General features: G+C 24.9%; 1 protein-coding gene across 5 annotated transcripts in view; it reads left to right on the plus strand.

Annotated features, from left to right (window-relative positions):
- Positions 1-27,772, plus strand: part of LOC101238576 (GRB10-interacting GYF protein 2) — an 83,938-nt gene that overhangs the window by 16,527 nt on the left and 39,639 nt on the right. For 4 of the 5 annotated variants that reach the window (XM_065800118.1, XM_065800116.1, XM_065800119.1 and 1 more), the window contains exons 4-13: positions 5,462-5,558; positions 7,010-7,097; positions 14,922-14,983; positions 15,072-15,287; positions 15,692-15,900; positions 18,805-18,837; positions 19,874-20,462; positions 20,563-20,664; positions 24,543-24,607; positions 25,057-25,260. In XM_065800118.1, coding sequence (XP_065656190.1) covers positions 5,462-5,558; positions 7,010-7,097; positions 14,922-14,983; positions 15,072-15,287; positions 15,692-15,900; positions 18,805-18,837; positions 19,874-20,462; positions 20,563-20,664; positions 24,543-24,607; positions 25,057-25,260 — 1,665 coding nt within the window. The remainder of the gene's footprint in view (positions 1-5,461; positions 5,559-7,009; positions 7,098-14,921; positions 14,984-15,071; positions 15,288-15,691; positions 15,901-18,804; positions 18,838-19,873; positions 20,463-20,562; positions 20,665-24,542; positions 24,608-25,056; positions 25,261-27,772) is intronic. The other variant, XM_065800121.1, reaches the window with a different exon arrangement.

Genomic DNA, 27,772 nt, shown 5'->3' on the forward strand with positions numbered 1-27,772 from the left:
TGTCCTCAAATTTTAATTTGGGGAGGGGGCGCCCAAATCAGTGCCCAAATATCCTCGAAAATGGTCTAGAATAGCCCCTGTATATATATATATATATATATATATATGTATGCATATATATATACAGGGGCTATTCTATATATATATATACATATATATATATGTATATATATATATGTATATATATATATAGAACCCTTAGATAATGTCCGAAAGTTTTTTCCATATTTTGTTGACAAAAAGTAAAAATTAAAATGCAAGACCGGAATTTTTTTTTTTTAATAATGATAGACTGCCTGCCCCAACCAAACCCTCAGTCAATGTAGCAGCACTCCCTTGCGGGTCAGGCTATTTGTCAGTCGATGTAGCAGCACTCCCTTGCGAGTCAGGCTATTTGTCAGTCGATGTAGCAGCACTCCCTTGCGAGTCAGGCTATTTGTCAGTTGATGTAGCAGCACTCCCTTGTGAGTCAGGCTATAAGATAGTCGATGTAGCAACACTCCCTTGCGAGTCAGGCTATTTGTCAGTTGATGTAGCAGCACTCCCTTGTGAGTCAGGCTATAAGATAGTCGATGTAGCAACACTCCGCGCATGATTTACAGTAAAAAAATAAAAATAAAAACAATTTATTAAAAAAAAAATATATAAAAACATTTTATTAAAAAAAATAAAAATAAAAACATTGTTTATATTGTTAAAAACATTCAAAATGTTTTAAAAACATTCAGAATGTTTTTAAAAACATTCTGGTCAATTAAATTTGCGTTTTTGTGGTTTTTTTATATAACAATTAATTTGTAATTAAATTAATGGTTTTGACTTTCGTCTAACACGAAAATGTTGGACGAAAGTCAAAAGTAATTAAAAGTGACGTATGTGTTGGCGTAAGAATCACTTTTTTCCTTCCGCTCTTCCCAAAGCCAACAAACTATAGATCTATATATATATATATGTATGTATATATGTATATAAATATATATATATTGGTTATTACTTGTTTTGCTTATTATCTTTTTTTTTTTTTAGTTTATACTTGACAATATTTTTAAACTTGTCTTTTATTAAAAAGGGAAAAAAAAATCTTTTTTTTCCATTTTTAATAATATATTTAATTTAATATATATTTTTTTAATATATTTGTATATATATATGTATATATGTATATATATATATATATATATATATATATATATATATATATATATATATATATATATACATATATATATATATATATATATATATATATATATATATATATATATATATATATATATACATATATATATATATATATATATATATATATATATACATATATATATATATATATATATATATATATATATATATATATATATATATATATATATATATATAAATGTATATATGTGTATATTTTGCTTTAAATTGCAACAAATCTTTTTTGTCAATTTCTTCAGCTTTTATGAAAAAATGGCATTTTAACCAGTTTTTTTTTCAAATTATATTAATTAGTATTTATTTAAAGCATTCTTTTTCGCTGTTTTTATTTCAATTTAAATACCAAAAAAAACTGCTTTTTTTAAATTGCGCAGGCTAACTTAAAAATGACCATCCTGCCAGCGCTTTTTCGTGCGCTGGCATTAAATTTCAAATGGAGAAGACTGTATGTGTGTGTGTGTGTGTGTGTGTGTGTGTGTGTGTGTGTGTGTGTGTGTGTGTGTGTGTGTGTCTATATATATATATATATATATATATATATATATATATATATATATATATATATATATATATATATATATATATATATATATATATATATATATATATATATATATAAAAGAAAAGTTGAAAGAATATATTATTTTGAATAGATAAACAAAATTGATGTGGAAACATGAGGGATTTGTCTGCTTATTTATTAAAACAATGTGTCATAACAACTACATCCAAAACAGTATATTCGAAGAATGCTGTTACAGAAATCATTAAAAAGTTTAGAGAAACTGGCTTCCTTGAAGATAGAAAGAAAAGTGGTAGACCTCCTTAGCTAAAAAAAGATGACAATAAATATTTAAAAACCCTATTTTTAAAAAAATACAAAAAAAGCATCAACCGAGCTGGCAAAAGACATTAACACAGCAACTGGGGGAAATGTCAGCTCTTTTTTTATTTGACGGCACCTACTTAAATCGGGATTAAGAGGGTGTGTTGCAATTCAAAAACCATTATTAAGGTGTGGCAATAAAGAAAAACAAATTAAATATGCAACACAAAACAAAGATTGGGCTCAGGAAATGTTTAATCGTGTTCTGTACACCAATGAGTCCTAATTCGAAATTTTTGGAACGAAAGGACACCAATAGGTTTGAAGAAGAATTGAAGAAGCCTGTCAGCCCAAGTGTTTAAACCTTACTATTAAACACAGAGGAGGCTCCTTACAAGTTTGGGGCTGTTTATCTTCATCTGGAGTTAACAATTTGATTAAGAGGGGGGCGACTCACTGGGGAACATTATGTGGATATCCTAAGGCACCATGCTGTATCATCCTGAATTAGACTAATACAGTGGAGAAAATAGAATTAGCCTCACTATGTACTGATCTAATATTTTGCAAATCTGTAAGCAAGTTTGTGCAGTGTATCTTTTGTATCCACCCACTTATAATTATTGTTACAAGCAACAACTTTTTAGATTATAATATAGCATAATTAAATTGCAGTACATTTGATAAACCATAAAATGTATAGTACTTGATATTTGCGGTAACAGTTAGAATTAATTCATCAATAATTATTTTCAGTTTACTTGTATATTTTGATCTGGTGATACGCATTTGTGACTTATTATTATTATATAGTTTTTGATTATAATTTTTAAGTTAAACAAAGACTGTGAAATCAGTGCTTATAAACTTTTTAACATTTGGTTTTTGATACCTGAATTTGAAATGGGACGTGGTAAGCATTTAATGAATGAAGAATTAGCAGTAATCAAAGCATACAAAGATACAGGCTTATCTAATCAGGAAATTGCAAAGTCCTGATGGCTATCAATATTACTGGCACGATCTTCGAAAAGAGAAAGAAACTTGGTTGAGTCGTAACTTTGGTGGTGGAACTGTTATGGTTAGGGGGGCTTTTTCCTTTGCTGGAAAACTTCCACTGGCATAGATTTCAACAAAAATGAATTCACAGGATTACATTGACTTATTAGAAATAAGTTTGCTTGAACATGGTGAGGAATTGATGGGTGAAAATTTGACTTTCCAACAAGATAATGCTGCTATCCATAATTCAAAGCTTACAAAAGCTTGGTTTAGAGAAAAAAATATTCTTGTAATAGAATGGCCCGCATGTAGTCCAGATCTTAACCCATTTGAAAATCTATGGGGAATAATTTCTAGAAAGGTTTATGAAAATGGTAAGCAATTTGAATCCACCTTTGGAGCTGAAAACTCGTATCGTATTTTTTGGTCGTAAACAAATCGAGTTAATTTTAAAAATTACAGTCGTTACATTTTAAAAAAGCACTGTAATTTTTCAAATATATGTTTACAAACTGTAAATGATATTGAATATACATAGGGAAGACAAAGCCTAGTTGGTATAGAGGTAGACAGAGTGTTTTACTTTTTTTTTTCTTCTTGCAGTATCAACGGAGTAAACACAAGAAATGCTTTATAAAAAATTATAATTTTTGAAACATTTATATAATTTCACTTCTTTTGAGTACCAGGTTGACATGCTTTTGAGTACCAGGTTGGCATACTTTTAAAGAATTTTTGTTTCAATAATATTAGGGACTCCCCTGATGTTTAAAGGTCTTTAAGAATGTTTCAGAGCAACCCCTTATATTAAGGGTGTTTCAGATCAACCTTTTATAAAATATATATTTTTTTAAGTTAAGCCTAGAGTTTTTGAACACATTTAATTGGTTGAGAGCAGATTTTTTCTAAAATCTTGTTTCATGGGCCATCATATATATATATATATATATATATATATATATATATATATATATATATATATATATATATATATATATATATATATATATATATATATATATATATATATATATATATATTTATATATATATATATATATATATATATATATATATATATATATATATATATATATATATATATATATATATATATTACAGCCCTCAGAAGCAGAAAAAATGAGAACAATTAAAATAGAAACAAAAAATATATATATATTTTTAATTTTTAACAAGAAAATACTTAAAATGTAAAAGCAAAACAAACTTTTTATTTAAAATCTAAATAAAATAATTTTAATGGAAAAATTTGAAAATTTCACAAGTTAAACCCTGTTTCAAAATGGAAAAACAAACTTTTTGTTTAAAAGGTTCCTAATTAAACAATCAAATATTACTAAACAATACAACAGCAAAACAAACGTTTCATTTAAATTCCAAAAATCAAGTATTTATTTGAATTGTAAACAAAATAATTAAAAATAAGAACGGAAAGCAAACATTTTATTAATAATAAATATTAAGATTAAAATAAAATCTTCAAAACTTTAGCCAGTTTTTCAAATTTTTAAGCAAATGTTGACGTTAGAAAGAAAAAAACGTTTAATTTTATGCAAAATGTTCGTACGTTTGTCAATTTGTTAAACCCTGTTTTAAAATTGTGCATATGTATATATGTAAAATTTTGTGCAACTTAAATACTTACCTTATCAAAATGTTTGATAGAATAAAAGAAATTTTATTTTTCAATTATAAATTTGTTTCACACATAAACCAAAATATTATTAATAGTATAATTGTAATGATGAACAAAATTTCATATTAAATATTTGCATAGGTTTTTCTAATAGGATTGTTTTTGTTATATTTGCAAAGTTTGTTAAGCTATGTATTACCAAACTGAGTATTGTTGTACCAAGTTGGGCTAATCATACCAGGCTAACCTCTGTATACCTTTAAAAGTGCTCGCTTCATAAGCAAGAAGTTCCGAATTTGATCCCCACGACATCCCTGGTAGTACTACGCTCATCTTATTTTTCCACGCAGTGGCCTTGTTAGTCAAGGTTTGTGTTTCGGAGTTATAGAGTTGAGAGAGGGATATAACCACAATTAAGTAGCCTCCTCGTCTGTAGTGACCTTCTCGGCCTTAGGGAGGTGATTTAAAAAAAAAAGAAAAAACATATGAAAAGATAAGAATAAGATAAAAATGATAACATTTATGTTAGCTTTATGTAAACCTTATTTTACAATGCATTTAATTGTAAAAAACTTACATTACTTTATGTTAGCTTAATCTTTTAGACATCTTTTAAAATATAAACAAATATGAACAAATTCGAACATATTTGTTAGAATTTTTGTATTTTATTAATTTAAATTTGTATCATTTTTTTTATTTAAGTTTGTATCATTTTATTCACACTAAATTCTTTACATTACTATATTACTTTTCTTTTTTTAAAAAAAAAAGCGATGTCATATGGGAGGTGTGAACAGTGCTGTAGTACTAAAGCTGACAGGAAGAGGTACACCCGTTTTACGTGGTCGAGGTGCAATAAGAGGTCGAGGTAAGATGTGTATGATTAATTAGTTTAGGGGTGTGGGTAAAAGTGGTATTTGTGTTGAAGTTTTATTGTAAATGTGAAATGTGTTCAAAATTAATCAACCCTTAATTTATCAATTTTGATATTATTGCAGAACCAATTAAGGTTATTATTTAATATGATTTGGCATAAAATGTTTATAAAAAAGATTACTTAAAGTTATGTATTTGTTTTATTGTTTTTCAAATTGTTTCAAAAGGGTTTATAATCGTTTAATATATTTAAAAGAATTTATAATCAAATAATATATTTCAAAAGAATTTATAATGTTTAATATATTTCAAAAGAATTTATAATCGTTTAATATATTTAAAAGGATTTATAATCAAATAATATATTTCAAAAGAATTTATAATGTTTAATATATTTCAAAAGGATTTATAATCATTTAATATATTTCAAAAGAATTTGTAATTGTTTAATATATTTCAAAAGGATTTATAATCGTTTAATATATTTCAAAAGGATTTATAATCGTTTAATATATTTAAAAGGATTTATAATCAAATAATATATTTCAAAAGAATTTATAATGTTTAATATATTTCAAAAGGATTTATAATCATTTAATATATTTCAAAAGAATTTATAATTGTTTAATATATTTCAAAAGGATTTATAATCGTTTAATATATTTCAAAAGGATTTATAATCGTTTAATATATTTAAAAGAATTTATAATCAAATAATATATTTCAAAAGAATTTATAATTGTTTAATATATTTCAAAAGGATTTATAATCGTTTAATATATTTCAAAAGGATTTATAATCGTTTAATATATTTAAAAGAATTTATAATCAAATAATATATTTCAAAAGAATTTATAATGTTTAATACATTTCGAAATAATTTATAATCGTTTAATATATTTCAAAAGAATTTGTAATCGTTTTAAATGATCTTAGAAACAGTTAGCTCTAGATGTATAATTAATTTGATTTTTTTCAAACTTAAATTACAAATTTGTTAAAAAGTGTTACAAATCTGCTAGGAACCATTAAATGCAATTAAAATAAACAAATTTAATAATTATAAATTAAAATTTTTTTAAATATAAAACATTTTTTTTCAAAAATAAAAAAATAGAATGCAGCAACACAACATTTGCATTTCAAAATATTTTTATCAGTATTTGAAAAAAAAATAAGTCAGCTGTCATTAAAAATAATTTGTAATGTAAGTTGTAAAAATAAGTTGTAAAATAAATAAGTTGTAAAATAAATGATAAAAATCTTTACAGTTTTTTGTTTTAACTTTCATCAATAAAATTTTATAAATCAAAAATTCTATTGATTTCTAATACAAAATAATTTATTGACCAAAGAAGTGTTGTCATTAAATTATGTTGATACTTAAATTATAAAGATTTGTTATCATTAAAAAGTTTTTCAAAATGTTATTCATATTCATAGGTCGTGGGCGTGGTGCAGATTATCCTTCAAATAGATCTTCATCTACTTCTGATGAAAATTCTTACCCGCAGAAGCCTTGGACAGAAAAGTAAATTTATATTTATTTATTTATTAGGGCATTTAGATCTAATACTAAGATTAAATTATAATAATATTAATAATAATAGTAATAACAATAATGATAACAATAAAAATAATATTAATAATAAGAATAATCAGAATAATGATAATAGTTTTAAGATAACTATTTTATTTTCAACTATTTTTTGGTGCTTTTTGTTGGCTTGTTAATAATAATTTTTTTTTCATTTTTTGTATTATTTTGTAATTGTAATAGTTTGTATTTAAAAGTTTTTATGGGGAAAAATTCATATAGAGCTAAATGACTGATCTTGTTATGAAAAAGTACATATATACATATATACAATATATAATGTACATATAGGGTCAAAACTTTGTTCACTCTTGTACCACATCTTTTAAAGTCACTTTTAGAGAATAATGACTTTCACAAAGTTATGATTTTTTTTTTGGATAAAAATGAAAACAAGTCTGTTTTTCAAATTTTCAAAAAAAAAATCAAATTTGTTTTTTCTGAATAAATGATAAAACCTTTGGTAAAATGATTGTGTAAACAAATTAAATAAATTTTTTTTTTTGAAGCTGCTATTCTATTTTGCAAGAAAAGAATCTGTTGTTTTAATTAAAAAAGTGTTTGTTTTTCATTACTTTTGTTACTTATTTGCTCTTTATTTTTTATTTTACTTAAATAAGGAGAACACGCAAGATGAGTGTATGTACAACAACCGATATAAGTAGGGAGTTCATACAAATTGTGTACATACTTTGACTGAGGTTTTTAATAAGTGTTGGCAGTCCTAATTATAACTGGTACCTTAACACTGATGTACATACACTCCCTGCATGTTCTCCTTATTTAAGTAAATTGATGTATTTACACTCTATGCATGTTCCCCTTATTTGAGTCAGTCATTCTATTTACATTCTGCTGCGTCAATTCATTCAGTTGCAAAATGTTAAAACGCAAAATATCATAGTTGATATTGATGTTACCATGCGACAAAAATTTACAATTCTAAGTAACATGACTGATTTTACCAAACAGTAAAATATTAAACAAGAGTCAGATTTTTTTTTATCATTCTTAACAGTTTAGAGGATTTCAAAAGCTGGAAAAATGAAAAGTTAAATAATTGATATGTATGATTGTCACAGACACTCCAGAGAAAAATATTAAAAACAAGCTATCTAATAGAAAGTTAACAAAACTATCCAAAAAGCCACCAAAAACATGAATCTGTATTGGAGTGTTGGTCAATCTTAAATGGGGAAAGTTTAATAATTCTCGATGGTTTATATGATACTGATGTAAACCCCCTAAAAAATATTTTATTTTTATTTGGAGCAGCACAAAAACATTTTGTTTAAATTCTATTTTAGAGTTGTACAATCAGATTTATTTACTTTAAAGGGAAATTTATTTTTTTAGTTTGTAGGTAAAATAAATAAATTTCTCAATAACCAGGAATCATTAGATTTGTCTTTTTTTTTTTTAATTTACAATAAAGGATTTTATTATAATTGCAATGTAATGTAATGTATTTTTTATTTATTTATTCACTACCATTTTTTTCAATATAACATATTTCTTTATAACTTTTAAATAATAATGAATATTTATGTTAATATAGTTTTTAAATTTTTCTTTTTAATATATATTTTTTTTCTTTTTAATATTTTTATTTGTCAAAATTTTTTGGTAGCTCTTAATTGGTCAATCTTGTTGGTTGTATATAATCAAATTTTTATATAATTGTGTAATAGTGTTTAAAAAGATCCCTAAGTGCCAAGACAAGTTGTTTTCATATTTTAAATAAAACTTAGAAAATAAGTTTAGAGTTAATTAAACTTACCAAAACAAATTAGTCATATTAACAAAAAACTTTTTTTAACTTTTTTGTAACTTCAGCATTTTATTTCTGTTTCTAAACCTATTAGACTCACTCTTCTGCTTGTTTGTTTTTTTTTGTTATAAAATATCTGGTTTGTTTAATGAGTGTGTGTTCACTATAAAGGTTGTTTAATAAATGGTGTGTTCACCATAGAGGTTGTTTAATGAATGGTGTGTTCATTGTAGAGATTTTTGATAGACAAATATGGAGTAGATTATCTCAAGTGCTTGAATTTTATGTGCAATCCATTGTGTTCCTATTTATTATTGCACAAGTATTTAATTTTATAAAAAGTTTTTATTGCTCAAAACACTGTTTTATAAAGAACTTTTGTTGTACAAAAAAACAAGCGTGTAATAAAGTATATTACTTTATAAAGTATTTTTTATAGATAAAATTGAAAAAAAAAATTCAATATACCTGATGCTTTTTTGGGGCGAATACCTGCAATGTCAAATGAATTATCTCTTCAAGGAAAGCAACAAGCTTTCCTAACTGTCATAACTTTTTTGGGAATTTTTTATAAATGTTATACATTTTCAAAATAATGTTATTGACATCATTAAATGCTTTTATTTCTGCAAATTTATCTTTTAACGCTAACTCAAGGCGATGTGCAACACACCAACCAAAAGTTATCCATGGAATTTCTTTCTGAAGTAATACATTTACACTTGTCCTACTTCCTCTATTTACAGCTGCGTCATCAGCACCAAAACCAACTAATTTGGTTTTGGTGCTGATGGCGCAGTTTTAAAATTTTCAATACCTTCTGATTCAAGGGATTGACTGATTTTATATAAACTCCTTCAGATGTTCCATATTCAAAATCAAAAATAGAAAGAAAAGAACACTCAACGCATATCTTGGTCTTTCTTATTGGAGTAGGATCGAAACTGATAATAAATATAGCTTCTTTTTCAATTACAAATACATCTGTTGATGCATCAATTAAAATACTGACATAATTTTGTGTTTTTAATTTATTTCTGAGAATATTTGACAAATTCAATCCAATGTAATCAATAAAAGTTCCACAAGTTATTTTATTTCTATATGCTTGGCCAAACTCTACACCATGATTTTCTTCCGAACATAGTATTTTAGGGTATATGCTAAGTGGAAGTTCTTCTTTGGCAATATAGTATGCTACCCCAAATTTTTTTCTTGCTAAATTTAGATCTTTCGTGGTCATGGTTTTCAGGCCCGATAAAACATCAGTTTGCTTTTCTTTTTTGCATTTCTTTCTGCAGGTTGCTTAATTTATCATTTCGTTCACTTACATCCATTCCTTTACTTTTCGTTGCTAATTCATAGGCTCTTTGATGTGGCAAATCATTTGCATGATCAACTGCGGCACTGTGCTGTATCCTACAACTACATTCATCGCTTCCCCATTCTGGTGTATATCTTTTATAAATATCAATTTGTTTAGTATACTGACGACATACAGTACATTTTAATGCTGTAATATAATATCCATTACTTAATATCTCTATCCATTCATTTGCATTGTATTTTGCAAGAGTAGTGTTTACCCATTTTTGAGCTGTTGTTAGCTGTAATTTTCTACTATTGAGTTTTTTCTTCTTTTAAACAGGTGGTTTTAATTCCGATCCTGTTTGTGTTAAAAATGAAAGTGTTGTTTGTCTCTTTTTAGTCACCTCTATTTTGAAGTATTGATGTTTGGCAATTCTCTTACAATTTAATAATATAAAAAATGTGCAAATTCGCAATTGTTAATTTGAGATTTATTTAAAAATAACTTATTCGTTGCTATGACTTCGGAAATTGCGGGAAAAGGTTACGAGAAAAATAAATGAAAAAAAAAGGAGAAAATGTTCTTAGTTACATACATTATTTTAAATAATAGTTAAATAAGAACTTCAATGGTTGCCAACGTTAAAAAAGAAAAATGAATGCACATTTTATATCTCATTTGTATAATTTTATATCTTTCATTCATTTTCATTTAAAATCATTTTTTAAACTGCTAATGTTAATTAAATGATAATAATTTTAATGCCTCTAGCCAGCAGATGCTAAACTAATATTTAATAAAATCATGACAATTGTTTTATGAAATACTATCAAAATTATTTATGTTACTTAAAACAAAACTTTATACTACAATGCATATATATATATTTTTAAGATTTTAATAGTAGAAAAAAATAGCAAATGCGCATTTGGTAATTTTAAATTTATCTAAATAATTAAAGTTAACTTCTCAATCACTCAGGGTCAACCGAACAAAGAGTCTTTAAAGTAGATTCTTTGACCGTGTGGACACACAAAGCAACTCAAACGACAACATGTTCAAAACTGTTCAGAAAGAAACAATTTTCTCACTGACCGTGTTGTCAACCCATGAAATGCTTTGACCCAAAATGCGGTGAACACAAAGAACCTCAACAATTTCAAATACGAACTTTCTTTTTTCTGGAGTCTTAACTAATTGAAATCTAAAAAATTTATTTTCATCACAGAGGAGCTTGGTGTGCGGCTCTTAGTCAATAATTTGTAAGTTTTGTTAACTACGGATAAATTAAACTAAAAATAAAAAATAAAGGCATTTTTTCATTGCAATTGGCAGCAAAAGGTTATTAGAAAAATAAATAAAATGATATAAAGAAAATATAAATAAAATGTAGGAATAAAAAAATGCTCTTAATTAATATTATATTATTATTAAAACAATAATAAAATAAGAACTTCAATCATTTATGAAAAAAGCAGTTATGGATTTCACCACCAGTAAAATGAAATTAGTCTTGATAAGTGAAGCAAAAAAAAATTAATAGTTTACGTCATTTATAATACTCACTAACAAAGCATTTTAAAGTAGCGTACAAACGATAAAATTATTATAGAAGCTTTACATTTTATGAAATTTTGGTATATGCATTTTCAAAAACATCCTGTAATTTGTCAAACGTTATATAACTCTTTTTTTTTCAAGCGGTCAAGATTGACCGGGAAGAATCTGTTTTGAGAGGTCAAAATAGCAATTTCAATCATTTCAGGAGGTCAGTGACCTTTGACCGCTCATTATTTTCCATGCTGAAAGTTATTTTATTAATTAAAATATAAGTTATAAGTTACCAAAGGTTTTAAATGAAAATAAAGATTGAAATGAACAAAAAAATCTATTTTTGCGTCTTCTGTGTACCATATGAAAGTCAATTTAAATATGTAAATTTGAATCATGAAGAAATATTTAAAGTATCAATTTGAATTCCAAAAACAAAAAATTTAAAATAAAACATTAGTGGCATCTACGTTTAGTCATTGTGTTAATAATAAAGAAACAACTTATTAATACATATGTATTTATGTTTATTTTATTAAATTTATTATTTTTAAATTATTGAATAAAAATTATTGTATTGAAGCAAGTAATAAAATGTACATAAACTTTGTAGTCACCGATTGATGCAGTCATCGAATGATGCAGTCATCGAATGATGCAGTCATCGAATGATGCAATCATCAAATGATGCAATCATCCAATGATGCAATTTCTAATTTATTGTTACAACAAAATAATAATAATTAAAAAAATGCAATTAATGGCTGAGATGTTAATAAATGCAAACAACACTGAATAATTGATGTTTATGGTTTTACTTATGAAAATAATCATACTAACAGTATTTTAAAAAAAGTTATTTTCTTATGATAATTGTTATTTTTACTACTGAACCTAATGATTTTCTTGGATTAGACGTTGGTCAACCAATAAATCAATTGTTGTGCCCGGCACACTTTGTGTTTTAAAATGATAATTTTACTCACAACAATTTTTTTTTTAGAAAAAACAAAAAATAATAAAGAAAACAAATTATTTTTTTACCATTATAAAAGTCCTTTGAATCTTGATTGATAAATCAATTAATACATATAAACTTCGGAAGCCTTTTGTAAACATAGATGTTAAAGAAACATTTTTTAAATTTTAAAAGGTGAAGCTATTATTTTTTTTAAAACTTGATTATGAAGTTTTTTTCAAAGATGATTGCAAAAAACTTGTTAAGTAACCAGCTTACATACGGACATGAACAAAAAAATAGATGAAAATTGTGGCTAATTTTGTTTTTAAGGATATTTAATCTTATGAACAAGAGTGAGATAAAACCATGCAAAGAAATTCTTTGATAGGAAAAAACTTGTCTAATTTTAATCTTGTTAAAATTACTTAAGATGATGATAAAATATGGATCTTGTATTATGTAATTGGATCATTAAAAGCATACAGTAAATAAACTGATGCATTAAATCTAAGTCACTCCCCTCCCACTCCCAGGTATTAAAAAAAGTATGTGATTTCAAGCTCTCATTTGTGGGACCTTAAATAGCACTATGAAAAAAAATGTATGGCAAGTAGAGGTTGCAAAGTATCACCAGATGCTTTTGTTATGTCTATGGATATTATATTGCAGTACTTTTCAGCTTATGAAGTGACTTCTGAGTGAGAATGAGTGAAGAAATCGTGGGTTATATGTATGATTTTTATCCTTCTATTGCTCTAGTACCTCACAGTGATGATTTGCCAAATTCCTCTATTTTATTAAGCAGTAGGCAAAGATAGAGATTCAAGTGGTGATAATGATGATGAAGATCATTATAATCTCTGCTTGAAGCAGCATGCAACATGCAAAGTTCTATGATATTTATGAGTCACTGCGTAGGTATTAGCCAGGGATTATTTTTTTTTGCAGATATATCCAAAAATCCAGATATTTCTTTCAACGAAGTTTTTCCGGATTTCTAAAAAGTCTTCTGTAAATACAAGTTTAGATAAATATTTTTGTAATATATATTGTTTTTAAGCTTTTTAAAAGATTTGATTGTTACTTGTTTTTACTTATATATATATATATATATATATATATATATATATATATATATATATATATATATATATATATATATATATATATATATATATATATATATCAGGCCTTGTTAAGAAGCGTTATGCAGCTCGCATTTTGCTTGCGAAAAGGCGATTTGCCTACGCGTTTAGCAGTTTTGCGCTACCCAAAAACTTTAATCTTTTAAAATATTTAAATTATCTTTTGATTGTCGTTAACATGAGGTTTATTCGGAAGAAATAAAGTCTTAAGTATAAGCATTTAACCGCAATTGTAAACTAATAGATTTTTTGTTAACGAAATAGTTTGTTTCATAATTTTTTGTTGTTGTTGCTAAAAATTAGTTAAAAAAAGTAAAGTGTTTTAAGTTTTATCGTAAGGAATTAAATATATAAATTCCTTTTAAATATAAAAATTATTTTTAGTCATAATAGTTAAAAAAATGCACGATTTATTTTGATGTAAATATTTTATTAATAAGATATTTTATTAATAAGATATTTTGTTTATTGTTAATTCAATAGCGTAAAGTTTTAAAGACGATCGTTTAATTTATGAAAATAAATTATGATCACGAATATGTTATTGGTAACTGATAAATAACAAAAAAAACAACTCTTTATTGTTTAAAAACATTATTAAAAAGAGTTCACAAATTAAATAAGAAAAAATTTATTAACAGTTAATAAAATAACCAAAAACCAACTGTAAGATTATAAGAAAATAAACAAAGATTATTTTACGCTATATGAATAAAATATTTTTTTCAAAATAAAATTTAGTTCATATTTGAAAAAATTAATAAAAATGATTTTAAATAAGAACTAAGATTTTATTTGTAACTTTTGTTATAGTGAGAAAAAAACCAACTGTATGATTTTTAACGCGTTAATAAAATAACTTTAATTACAATGCGGTACTTGAAAATACGCTAGTGACGCAATATAACTTCTAACGAAGCAAAATATATTTGCTGAGTTGAGTTACTTAGAAATGGGTTACGCGTTTTCGCTACGCAGCGAAATCTCGTAACAAGGCCTGATATATATATATAATTTTTAGTCAATCCAGAGGAGGATACCATCGGCCAGTCGGAAGAGGAGATAGTTTTGATGCTTTGTCAAGTAGGTTGTTGGTTTTATATATTTTTTCTTTTAATTTGAAATTCTTTTAATTTGAAATTCACTATACCAATTTTTTATTAATTAATAGATCGAAGTTATGAACCTACTCGGGGTCGAATAGCTAGTGATGGGGGCCAACCATCACCTCGTTCAGATGAATTTTGGCGTTCCAATGGTAATGATATGCCTACATCAACTGAAGATCCTGGTTCTCCAAATCAAGAGAATGGCGGTGTAGATGGATGGCGTCAAGGTGGAAGTAAACCGGCTGTCACAAAACCAATAGTCAAAAAAAACATTTCAGGTATTTCCTAATATAAATTAACATAATATAATCTTTTAAACTCGTTTTTTTTTTTGTTTTTTTTTTTGTTTTTTAACATTAATTTACCTCCCCAGGGCAGAGAAGGTCACTATAGGTGAGAAGGCTACTTAATTGTGGTTTTAACTATCTCTCAACTCTATAACTCTGAAACACAAACCTTGGCAAACAAGACCGCTGTGCGGAGAAACAAATTGAGCACAGTACTACCAGGGATGTAGTGGGTATCAAACTTGGAACCTCTAGCTTATGAAGCGGCGCTTTTTGTCAATTAAAAATTTGTTTTGTCAATTAAAAATATATTTTGAAGCAAGCGCTCTACCACATTTTGTCAATTAAAAAATTATTTTTAAACATTATTAATTTTTAATATTTTTATTTAATAGACAATACTCGTAACTGGAGAGAAGTGAAAGAACAGCAGCAACAATCAAACAATGAGCATGTTCCTCAAACAACAAAGTCATGGACAAAATCTTCTAGTCATGAAAAAGATGGCAGTTCAAGCTTACCTGAATGGTGCAATGATGATAATTTTGATGATGCTGTTCAAGGAAGTTTTGATTCTTCAGGGCAGTATTGCTCGTTTAAAGAGGTTTTTATATTTTTGTATTGCATGTTCATACCTATATTCATTAGGATCTAACCAAAAAAATCTAAAAAATTAAAATACTGTACAGCATGGTTTGAAATAGTTGCCATGGTTTTGAGTTAAGTTAATCTTATTATCCTCTCCTGGACAAAAATGTCTGAATAAGATTTTTACCTGTGGTTGATGTTTATGTAAAAAATAACTTTTGTTTTTTATATGTTGTATGAGTTATTACAAGTAATTTTATTTTTCGTTAAAATCAATATCAAGTAGTTTATTTTAATGTTCTACTAATTTGTTATATTTTAAGTAATGTCATATTTTAATTAAATATTTTGCTATTTTGACATGGCTGTAAGAATTTTTTTATAGAAATAGTAGAAAAAAATTTTTTTAATCATTAAATTATTTAAATTCATTCAGACTTTAAAAAGGTATTTGAAATTATAAAAAAGTAAAAAACATTAATTATAACAGTTAAGTAAGAAACCTCTAAATATGTTGTAAAGAGTGTCTATACATCATTTATTATATTATTATTTATACATCATTTATTATATTATTATTTATACATCATTCATTATATTATTATTTATACATCATTCATTATATTATTATTTATACATCATTCATTGTATTATTATATATACATTAAATATTTTACATCAGCTTATTTTAGTAAATTTATAATGTTGCAGTTGCATTAATAAAACGATTTACATTATATGTTTTACATCAATCATTCTTAACTTTGTTGATGAAGTTTTTTGTATCGTTTTTGCTGCGGTCTCAATAAAACGTTTAATTCGAACCATAGAGAAAACTCGTAGTTTATATATATATGTATATATGTGTGTGTGTGTTTATGTTTGTATGTATATATGTATCATATATATGTATATTGTATATATGTATGTATGTATGTTTGTAGATGTACGTGTGTTTGTATATATATAAATGTGTGTGTGTGTATATATATGTATATATATATATATATATATATATATATATATATATATATATATATATATATATATATTTATATATATATATATATATATATTTATATATATATATATATTTATATATATATATATATATGTGTGTATGTATATGTGTGTATATATATATATATATATATATATATATATATATATATATATATATATATATATATATATGAGCAATTCTTTTTGACTAGTGGCTTGATGGACCTCTTTTTGTTGTTGTTTTGTTATGGTCTCAAAATTACGTTTAATTCGAACGTAAAGAAAACTTAACTTTTTCGGAATCTTCGATATAGATATGGTCTCAAAGTTATCTTTAATTCGGACCGTTAAGAAGACTTTACTTCAAAACAATATTTTTCCCGCTTCGTACATCGATTTTATATCATGACTAATATTATTGCTTTATCACCCAAAATAATTTTTTTACCACTTATTCGGCTAAAATTTATCTGGTCTTATTTTAGTATTTTGTTTATCTTATTACACTATTTTTTAATATATTATTTATCCGCTGATTTTCATATTTTTACCATTATCAAGGAACTTTTATGCTATATTATATTACATTCATTACTCAGCTTTGTTTTAATTTTCACATGCACAATTTTTGTCTTTTATTATTATTCAGAGAATTTCTTAAATACTTCACTACATTTTTAAATCTTTACATTTTTGTAGGCGATATATATATTTTCTACTTTTTCATATATTACTTGATTTTTAGTTATGATTTTAAGTTGCGCGGGTTGTTTTATTTTCTAACACTTTAGATTGGTTAATGAAATTCGAATGAAGTATCTATGACAGCGTTAGAGTTTTTTGAAGACTCTATTGTGTTTTATTTAATTTTAAAAGGGTTTTTAATAGGGAATATTGCCATTTGATTGTTTTGGATTTATTTGTGCTGGAAGTACCTATATGGTTTAAATGGTCTTAGGGGTTAATTTATTAGTATTTTCTGTCTACACACTTTAGTTATTTTAGTTTTGTTTTTGGCGTTTTTGCTTGAATTTTAATTTATTGTGCTTAGTTTTTTCTACCGGTGGTATGGTAAGTTATTTATTTTATTATTTTTATTTATATTGTGCAGTAGATCGACACTTTTTATCATATCATCAAAAAAATATTAGTGCTAAGTCGCGGGGTAAAGCATAAGTGGCGATGACGTTTGTCTGACGGAATAAACTAGTTATAAGTGCTGATCCTCATCGAAACGCCAGTAATAACAGACACAACTCTGAGGAGATGTTTATTACTTAATCACTACACAAATTATGTTTAGACATTGGCATTAATGTTGTTTTTTTTCTATTCTGAGGCCTTTCATTGTTGTATGCATACTTTTTATTTTTTAATGTATTTTCTGTTTTATTTATTTTTTGTTTGGTGATATATTTTTTTGTTTATCTTAGTTCATATTAGTATTTATATAACAATTTTTTTTTTTTTATTATTATTGTTAGTACTGTTTAGGTGCATTGTCTGTCTTATTTATATTTTAAATATTCCTCTATTAATCTTTATTTTTGTCTTGACAACTGTCAAAATAGCTTTGTTTGAAAAATAATTCTCCTCTATTCTAATGTACTTCATTTCTTCCCTCAGGTGTTCACTGCTCGTGTGTGACCATTCGGCGAATTTTATATATGTCAGAATTATATATATGCCAAAGTTTATAAATAATGTTGCAGTTACATTAATAAAACCATTTACATTATATGTTTTACATCAATCATTATATGTTACTTGTTACCTCATTTGAAACTTCAATTAAAAGGTTTTAAAAAAAGAATAATGATCAATTATAATTGCAGCTTATAAATTTTATGAATTTGATTTTTAATGTTGTTGCTTTTTTTCACTCATTTACTCTCTTGTTGTGTATTTAACAATTTAGCAAGAAAAAGAAATCACAGATAATGATAAAAATGTAAGTTGTATGTAATACTGTTAGTACTTGTATCTAATACTGTTAGATAGATTTGTAAATCTCTCTCTCTCTTTATATTTATATATATATATATATATATATATATATATATATATATATATATATATATATATATATATATATATATATATATATATATATATATATTATATATATATATATAAATATACATATACATACACATGATACTTGTGGTGCTACAACCCTACATCATAAGTATCATTGATTTGCCAGGAAGGTGAGCTGGCATGTTTTCACACCTTCAGTATCTCATCATTACGCTGATAAACCCCAAAGAGCGAAATGCATCCGTGATTGTGATACGCACTAACTTAGCCAGACAATGATACTCTGTATTTATATATATATATATATATATATATATATATATATATATATATATATATATATATATATATTTGTATGAGTTTGGTGTATATAATATACTCTTTATTATTATATACACCAAGTTTCTATAGTAGAAGTTACTTGTCGTATGTAAGTGCTCGTACCGGTTGGTACTTTTTCATATATATATATATATATATATATATATATATATATATATATATATATATATATATATATTATATATATATATATATATATATATATATATATATCAAATTCAGTTACTTTATTTGTATTAACTTGATTGATCACTTGTTTATTTATATTGTTTTAAAGCTTTATATTGTTTTTTTCATTAAACTTTTTTCTACTGAGAAAATTTAATGCAAATTTTCTGACTGCTTTTGTATAAAGAATCTCTGTAACAGAAATCTCTTGTATTGAGAATTACTGTAACAAAATTTTGTGTTGTAAATGATATTGCAAATCATATTTTTGTATTGAGAAGTACTTTAACCAAATACTTTAGTATGAAAAATCATTATGAATGTTTTTAGATAATATAGTGATCAGGAATATCCATTGTATTTATAGTTAATTTGATAAATTTAGTATAATCAAACTTGTTAAGAAATTTTTAGTTACATAAATTTTTTTTTGTTAGGGCACTTCAAGTCAAGAAAAAAATGTTATAAAAAATGATACTAATAAGTCTACATCTCCAATCACAGTTTTAGCAAATAAAAATTTATCTAACGATTTAGCCTCGGATGCATCTGCTGACACTGTTCTTGTTAATAAATCTTCTACTCTTTCCCACCCTTCTGAAGTTACTCTTTCATGCACTCAAAATAGCGACACTGTAATAAATAACACTTTAAATGATACTACTAAGGAGTTTTTTAATAATGTTAAAGAATTTAAAAAAGAAGATAAAGCAATAAAATTAAATACTGATAAAGATATTAAAAACTCCACCAAAAAGGAGGAGTCAGTTAAAAAATCCCAGCAAAATAACAGTACACAAAATAGTGAACCTGGAAATCAAGATGCAGATTTTGAGTTCAGCCTGGATCATATTAAAGACATGGTTGAAAATCTTGATTCTGAATCAGAAGATGATAAGTATCAAGATAGTTTAAAAAATAGTTCTACAGTAAATGATCCTAGCATTGTATTTGCTAAGAAAGCTGAACCTGGAACTGATAGCACACAAAACTGGATTTATCTTGATCCACAGGGGGAGATTCAAGGTAGCATACAAATTTTTTTCTTTGAGATTTCTAACAAATAGTTGCTTTGATTTTCATTTAGAATTTTTCAGTATTTTTTGGTTACTTTTAATTAATTAAGGTCCCTTTTCCAATGAGGAAATGCTTGAGTGGTTTAAAGCAGGTTACTTTACTATGGGGCTTTTAGTTAGAAGAATTTGTGATGCAACCTTTTTACCATTAGGTAAGCATTTTGAATTCTTAAATTATAATAATTTAAAATATAAATTATAATAATCTAAGACATAATGTAATATTTTTCAAAATACAGAAATAACTTTTTAAATACTAGTTTAAATACTAGTGTAATTACTTTTTATTTAGTAAAATAAACTACACTAAATGTGCCAGCAAATTTTGTTTAAAATTTTTCATGTTGTAGAGCAATTGGTTAAATAAAATCTTTATCTACAAAAATATAAAATAGAAAATTACAACATTATAATCATTTAATCTTTGGCATATAATCTTTAAGTAAAATTTGTTAGCATAATAAGCATGGTCTATTTACCAAATAAAATTGAAACATTGTAATAACTGAGGCATGTACCTTTCTAAATAAACTAAGTAATTTCTATATTTATAAAAATATTGAATAGATATATATACACACACGCACGCACGCACACACACATATGATATTGAATATACATATATTTATATATATATATATATATATATATATTATATATATATATATATATATATATATATATATATATATATATATATATATATATATATATATATATGATATTGAATATATATATATTCAATATCATATGCATATATTCAATATCATATATATATTTATATATATGTGTGTATATATATATATATAGACATATAGCTATATATGTCTATATATATAGACATATAGCTATATATGTCTATATATATAGACATATAGCTATATATGTCTATATATATAGACATATAGCTATATATGTCTATATATATAGACATATAGCTATATGTCTATATATATAGACATATAGCTATATATGTCTATATATATAGACATATAGCTATATATGTCTATATATATAGACATATAGCTATATATGCCTATATATATATATATTTATATATATATATATATATATATATATATATATATATATATATATATATATATATATATATATATATATATATATATATATATAGCTATATATGTCTATACATAGATATATATATATATATATATATATATATATATATATATATATATATATATATGTGTGTGTATATATATATATATATATATATATATATATATATATATATATATTTATACATATATATATATATATGTATATATATATATACATATATAGAAACAGACACGCACGCACACACACACATGCATATATATGGCGTGTTCCATAGTGGAAAATGTTACAGTAGTCAAATGTTTTCAATCAATCTTTATAAGATAAGTATTAAGGAAGGCAGATGAAAGTTTATTAAAAGTATATTAACAATAAAGTTATTTCATTTAAGTTGTTTTAATGGTTTCGAAAGTCATCACACTTTCAAATGTCATAAGATAAAAAAATCTGTTGTAAAATATTATTTTCATTGAGAATTTAATTGCGTAGTCTGAGATATGTTATTCCGGAAATGAAGCTGGCATCTTTAATTTATGGTTAGTAAATATGTTACTTTTTTTATAAAGAAAATTTGAAAGAACTTTTGCAATTTTCATGTAACTCAAAAAATACATATTAAATCTTATGTTTTTACATTTAAAGCTTTGGGTAAAGATGCTTAGTTAAATTTTAATTTTGAGTTAGTGTTAAAACCTAAGTTAAAACTTTGTACAAAAATTTAATCTAAAAGTTTTAACGATTTTTTTAAAATATATTTATTTTTAGATCAAAAAATTAGTATATAAAATTAGCTCTTACTCTTTTGAGTTTTTGATTTAACTATCATAAGTTTTTATGAAAGTTCAGAGGAAAAGTTAGTGAGCAACCAATTATTTGTATAAACTTAAAATTAATGGAATTTCAATTGCAATACTTTCGTTTCGTAAACTTTAAAAATAAGTTCATCACCGATGATACTGATATTGATTTTAATCAACAAATGATTTCAAACTATTGTTAATGATCTTTTATTTTGAATATAAAGTAAAAATTTTATATTCAAAGCAATTTAAATTATTTACAAAAAATTAAATAAAAATATATACAATAAAACTACTGGCTGTTTAAATAACAATAATTTAATTTTAAATTCTTTAGAAAGAAATAAAAAGAGTTTTTCTAGACTCCTAGAGTTGCATATCTAAATAAGACTAATCATTCTTGATCTGGCCTTTTAAATTGTCTAAAATTACTTTGTACACCATAAATAGAAGAAACACATGGCATTTAATATGAAGACACAGGAACGATCTCCTTCCTTCTCAGCCAATATATAATGTGTGATAGCCTCACATGGTTTTACTTACTAATGACCTAATATGGGTTTGGCTTCTTTTTCATCTGCACGAGCAAAAAATTCATTTTCTGTAAGTTATCAACTCGATGGTATTTTTTGTTGCAGAAATAAGCTCATTTTGGAGAAAATCTTCCTTAATAATAGCATGGTGACATAAGTTAAACGCATGGTATCAAGAGAACCCATTTATTTTCCTTAGTTGCTCACCTCTAATGAAACTTTTTTTATTTTTATATTAAGAATTAAATAAATATCTAAAAAATTTTGATACAATTCACAATGCCCTTTCGCAAAAATTTATCCTTAAAGTTGAAACATTTTTTTACTTGGTTTTTATGCTTAATCTAACTTAAATGGCATTTTTGGTCATAAGTTTGCTATTTTATTGTCAGAATCAAAAAAATTTTCAAACAAAATTATTAAAAGTTTAATTAAAGATTCAATATTTGATAAAGTTGCGAGTGTAGCCCAAGTTGAAAATGGAAACACCACATATATATATATATATATATATATATATATATATATATATATATATATATATATATATATATATATATATATATATATATATATATATATAATTAAGAAAACATCAATTAATAATACGAATTCTCTTAATACAATTAATAATTTATTATTAGAAATTTTTTTTTTTTGGTAATGTTAGAAACAGTTTAAAATTAACTGACAGTTGAATGGCTTCTTTCTTGCTTACATAAAAATGTAAAAAACGTCCAAAATTTAGTTTTTACAAACTGACTGTTATCTAAATTAATTCCACCATATAAAGGTGAACATATTCATAGCAGCTGTTCATAACATAAAGGTGAACGTATTCATAACAGCACAACATATAACATAACAGCTCTATATTTCAAGAGCTTTGCACACTTTTCGATCAAATTTTTTTGTTTCAACTTTAATTGTTTTTACATTTTCCCATTTTATTTCTTGTGAGCAAAGCTTTTGGCTATTGCAGACTGATAATGTTTCCCCTCCTTTAAACTTTTTAGATGTTGCTGAGTTCGAGTCCTAATTTGAAGTTTCGTTTTGCCTATGGATATATATATATATATATACACACACACACACATACACTCACACACACCTACTATAGATCTGCAAATGCTTACTAGTTTTGCTTATCTTTATAGCATACAGCTTTTTCAGAAAATGAAGAAAAGATTGCTGCCCCATGCCAAACCCTCCATTGATGTAGCGGCACTCCTTTGTGGCAATAGACTATAAGATATTTGATGTATGTACTGAAGCCCCTGGCATCAGGTTATTTCAGTGTGACAGCACAGTGCTTATCTAAACCCGCATTTATAGTAGTATGTGTGTGTGTGTGTATATATATATATATATATATATATATATATATATATATATATATATATATATATATATATATATATATATATATATATATATATATACACATACAGTGTATATATACATATTAGTAGAATATCAAATCATTTAACAAATTTTTTATTTTACACTGTTTCATCAAAAAAGACTTATTAGAAATGAATATATGGGATTTATGATAAGTCTTTATTGGTTGAAATACAGTGTAAAATAACTTTAATTGTTTTGTTTTAGAACAAGTTATTAGGTTTTGGGGCAGAATTCCATTTACATTGAAAAATCAAATCCCTCCTATAACAGTAAGCAATAGTTTTTTTTTAATAAAAGTTATTGTAGCAAGTTTCTCTGCAAAGGGTCCAATCTATAGCATACTTAAGAATGGCAATAAGCACAATTCATACATGCAAAAATTTAAGGAAGTTATAAATCTTAATTGCATTCCTTTAAAAGTTTTATATAAAAAAACATTTGGGTTACAACTCTTTGTATTTATATTAATAAAACCGCAAATCTACGAATTTCTATATTTAGTAAGATTTTTTAAGTTTTAAGAAAATTCTAACTAACTTTGTTTGGAGTGCTATTTATGCCTCTCCCAGAGAGACCTGTTGCAAAATCTGATATTAGTAAATTTTTGAGAAACCACTCAGTCTAGAAACTATTGTGTTTCTGTTTTATATTAGATAACTATTTATGTTATTGTTGATAATGTTTGTAATATATGGTCTTTAGTTAATTTATAAATTAGAATCAAATGTTAACTAATTATCGACAAGAACATGTTCAGTCAGTGCGCATGCAACAGGTTCAACAGCAGCAAAAAGTTCAACAACTGCAACAAGTTCAGCAAAAACAAAAACTTGCTCAGAGACAACAGCAACAGTTACAACAGCAACAGTTACAACAAAGACAACAGCAGCAAATGACACAGACGCTGTTAAAACATTTACAAGTATGTATTTAATAACATACATTTTATGTAGTAAGTTTTTTAAAATCCTCATATAATTTATATATAATCGTGTATATATATAATAACCTTTTTTATTAAAAAGAAAATTGTAACTATTTTTTATGATTTGCTAACAACCTTAAGTTACCAAAATGTTGTGTTGTTTATTGTTTGCTATAATTCCTTACAATTCATAGAACTTAAAAACATGGAACAATCTTTCCCAACTTTCCCATCTTTCTTTCCCAACTAAAATCTCTAAAATCACTATCAAAATTCAAAACTCATTATTTAATAATAAAAAAATTTTTGTTTATAAATCTTATACCATTCTTAAATTAATTATATTAACATGAGAATGATTATAATTAAATTAATTTTTATATAAATATATATATATATATATATATATATATTATATATATATGTATGTATATTTATGCATACATATATTCAACCCTCGGAATTAGGGTCAGCATTCGACAATACCGACCTAACTGCCGACCTGAAAGTATTTGAGATTGGCAAAAAATTGCCAACCTTGTTTCTATGCTTTATGGTTAGACCTTTGTATCAAATAATTTTTGCCGACCTGATGCCGACCTCAAAAAGATTGAGGTCGGTATCAGGCCAATTATTGCCGACCTCATTTTTCCTAATTCCCAGGGTTGTATATTTATATATATACATATATATGTATATATATTATGTGTGTGTATATATATATATATATATATATATATATATATATATATATATATATATATATATATATATATATATATATATATATATATATATATATATATATATATATATATAGATATATATAGATATATATATATAGATATATAGATATATATATATATATATCTGTGTGTATTTGCGAGTCTGTGCAGAGATATTTTGTTATCTGGAGTAGGCATACTTACAAGACGCTTATATCCAAGGAGCCGAATAGACAAATTATTAAGTCCACCAACTTGTTATGAGTAAAAGTTCCCCAAATAAAGATACTTACCTGTATAACAAGAATGATTATTAATCTGGCACTAAAAAGCATAATAATTCGTTTTATGTATTAAATTTATTATTATTTGTACATGTTTGCTATAATAAATATATGTAACATAAAATGGAATAACCACAGTGTGAACATTAAGGGATTTTTTGACAATAGCAAATCCAAGTACCCTCTGTCATGAGACAGAGGGTAGATGGATTTTTTAAAGATTTCTGTTAAATATTTGACAAAAATTACTCATTTTAGTTAAAAGTATATTAAAGATAAAAAAAATGCAATTCAAGATTCTTAATAGAATAAATTAGACAAATATTCAGGAAGTTTTGCATTTGTACTATATTGTGAATATACTTTTATTTAAAGTCAACTTTCCTAGTTTCCATTTAAGCAAAACTGATCATTTTAGTTGCCAAATTCAACGTATAGCATATTTAGTGTTAAAATTATAGCAAGGCCATCGTTGTAGCAACATCATAGCAAGACCTTTTAAAAGACCTTTAAAATCTTTCTTGACTTACTGGCGGTCTTAAGTATTGTTTGTAATTTTTAATATGGAAAAACTGCTTTCCCCAAAAAGCAACTGTGGGTAAAGTTAAAAATATTTCTAGGCAAACTATATAATTGGAGATATTAAAGTTACATTATTTATAATTACAATAGGCTGGCCATTAGATTCTGTTTTTTTTTTTACTTTTTAAAATTACTTTTTAAAATTACTTTTCATTTTACAAATTTGAATTGATAAAACACCTGGAAATTTACTTTCCATCTCAAAGACTTATTTTCTTTATTTCATTGATGGCTTTTATAAAATGTTTATTCTGATGCTAATTGTTTAAAAATCAAAAGTTCTTTTAAAGTATTTTTGCAAGTTAGTAATTTTTAATGATCATATTATTTTGATACAATATTTACTTTCAGCAAAATGTTGTACTACATTATCAGGCTACAAATAAACTTAAAGTAAGAAACATTTGCTAATGCTTAGGGTTCATATTTTGTCTGATTGTTTTTGCTGTCATTTAAATGAATGTTGACATTCATTTAAAAAGCATCGTGATTGTTTATATCTTACTTTTAATGAAATTAAAATATAAGTAGAACAAAAATGGTTTTGAGATATTTTTTTGCTGTTTTCAAATATGACACTGATAAATGAAATGATGAAGAAGGAAATGATGAAAAAAATACATAAGTCTGCCAGAAAAAGGCTTGCAAATTTCTTCAAAGCTAATCATACATCGTTAATAACTAATTTGAAAGGATGTAATGCCCAACAAACATTGTTTATTTTTTTTTTTTAATTTAGTTTGTTGTAGAATGGCATTTACAGTTTCTTTTAACTCTTTCCACTTTCGAAAATGAAATTGTGATGATTCATATATTTAAATCCTATGATAAATTTTATAATTGAGACTACCATTAACATTCTAGCTATTGTAATGTTTTGAAAATACTAATTTTTTTAAGATTCTTGCAGAATATGAA

This window comes from Hydra vulgaris, chromosome 06, assembly GCF_038396675.1.
Source record: "Hydra vulgaris chromosome 06, alternate assembly HydraT2T_AEP".
NCBI classification, from domain to species: domain Eukaryota; kingdom Metazoa; phylum Cnidaria; class Hydrozoa; order Anthoathecata; family Hydridae; genus Hydra; species Hydra vulgaris.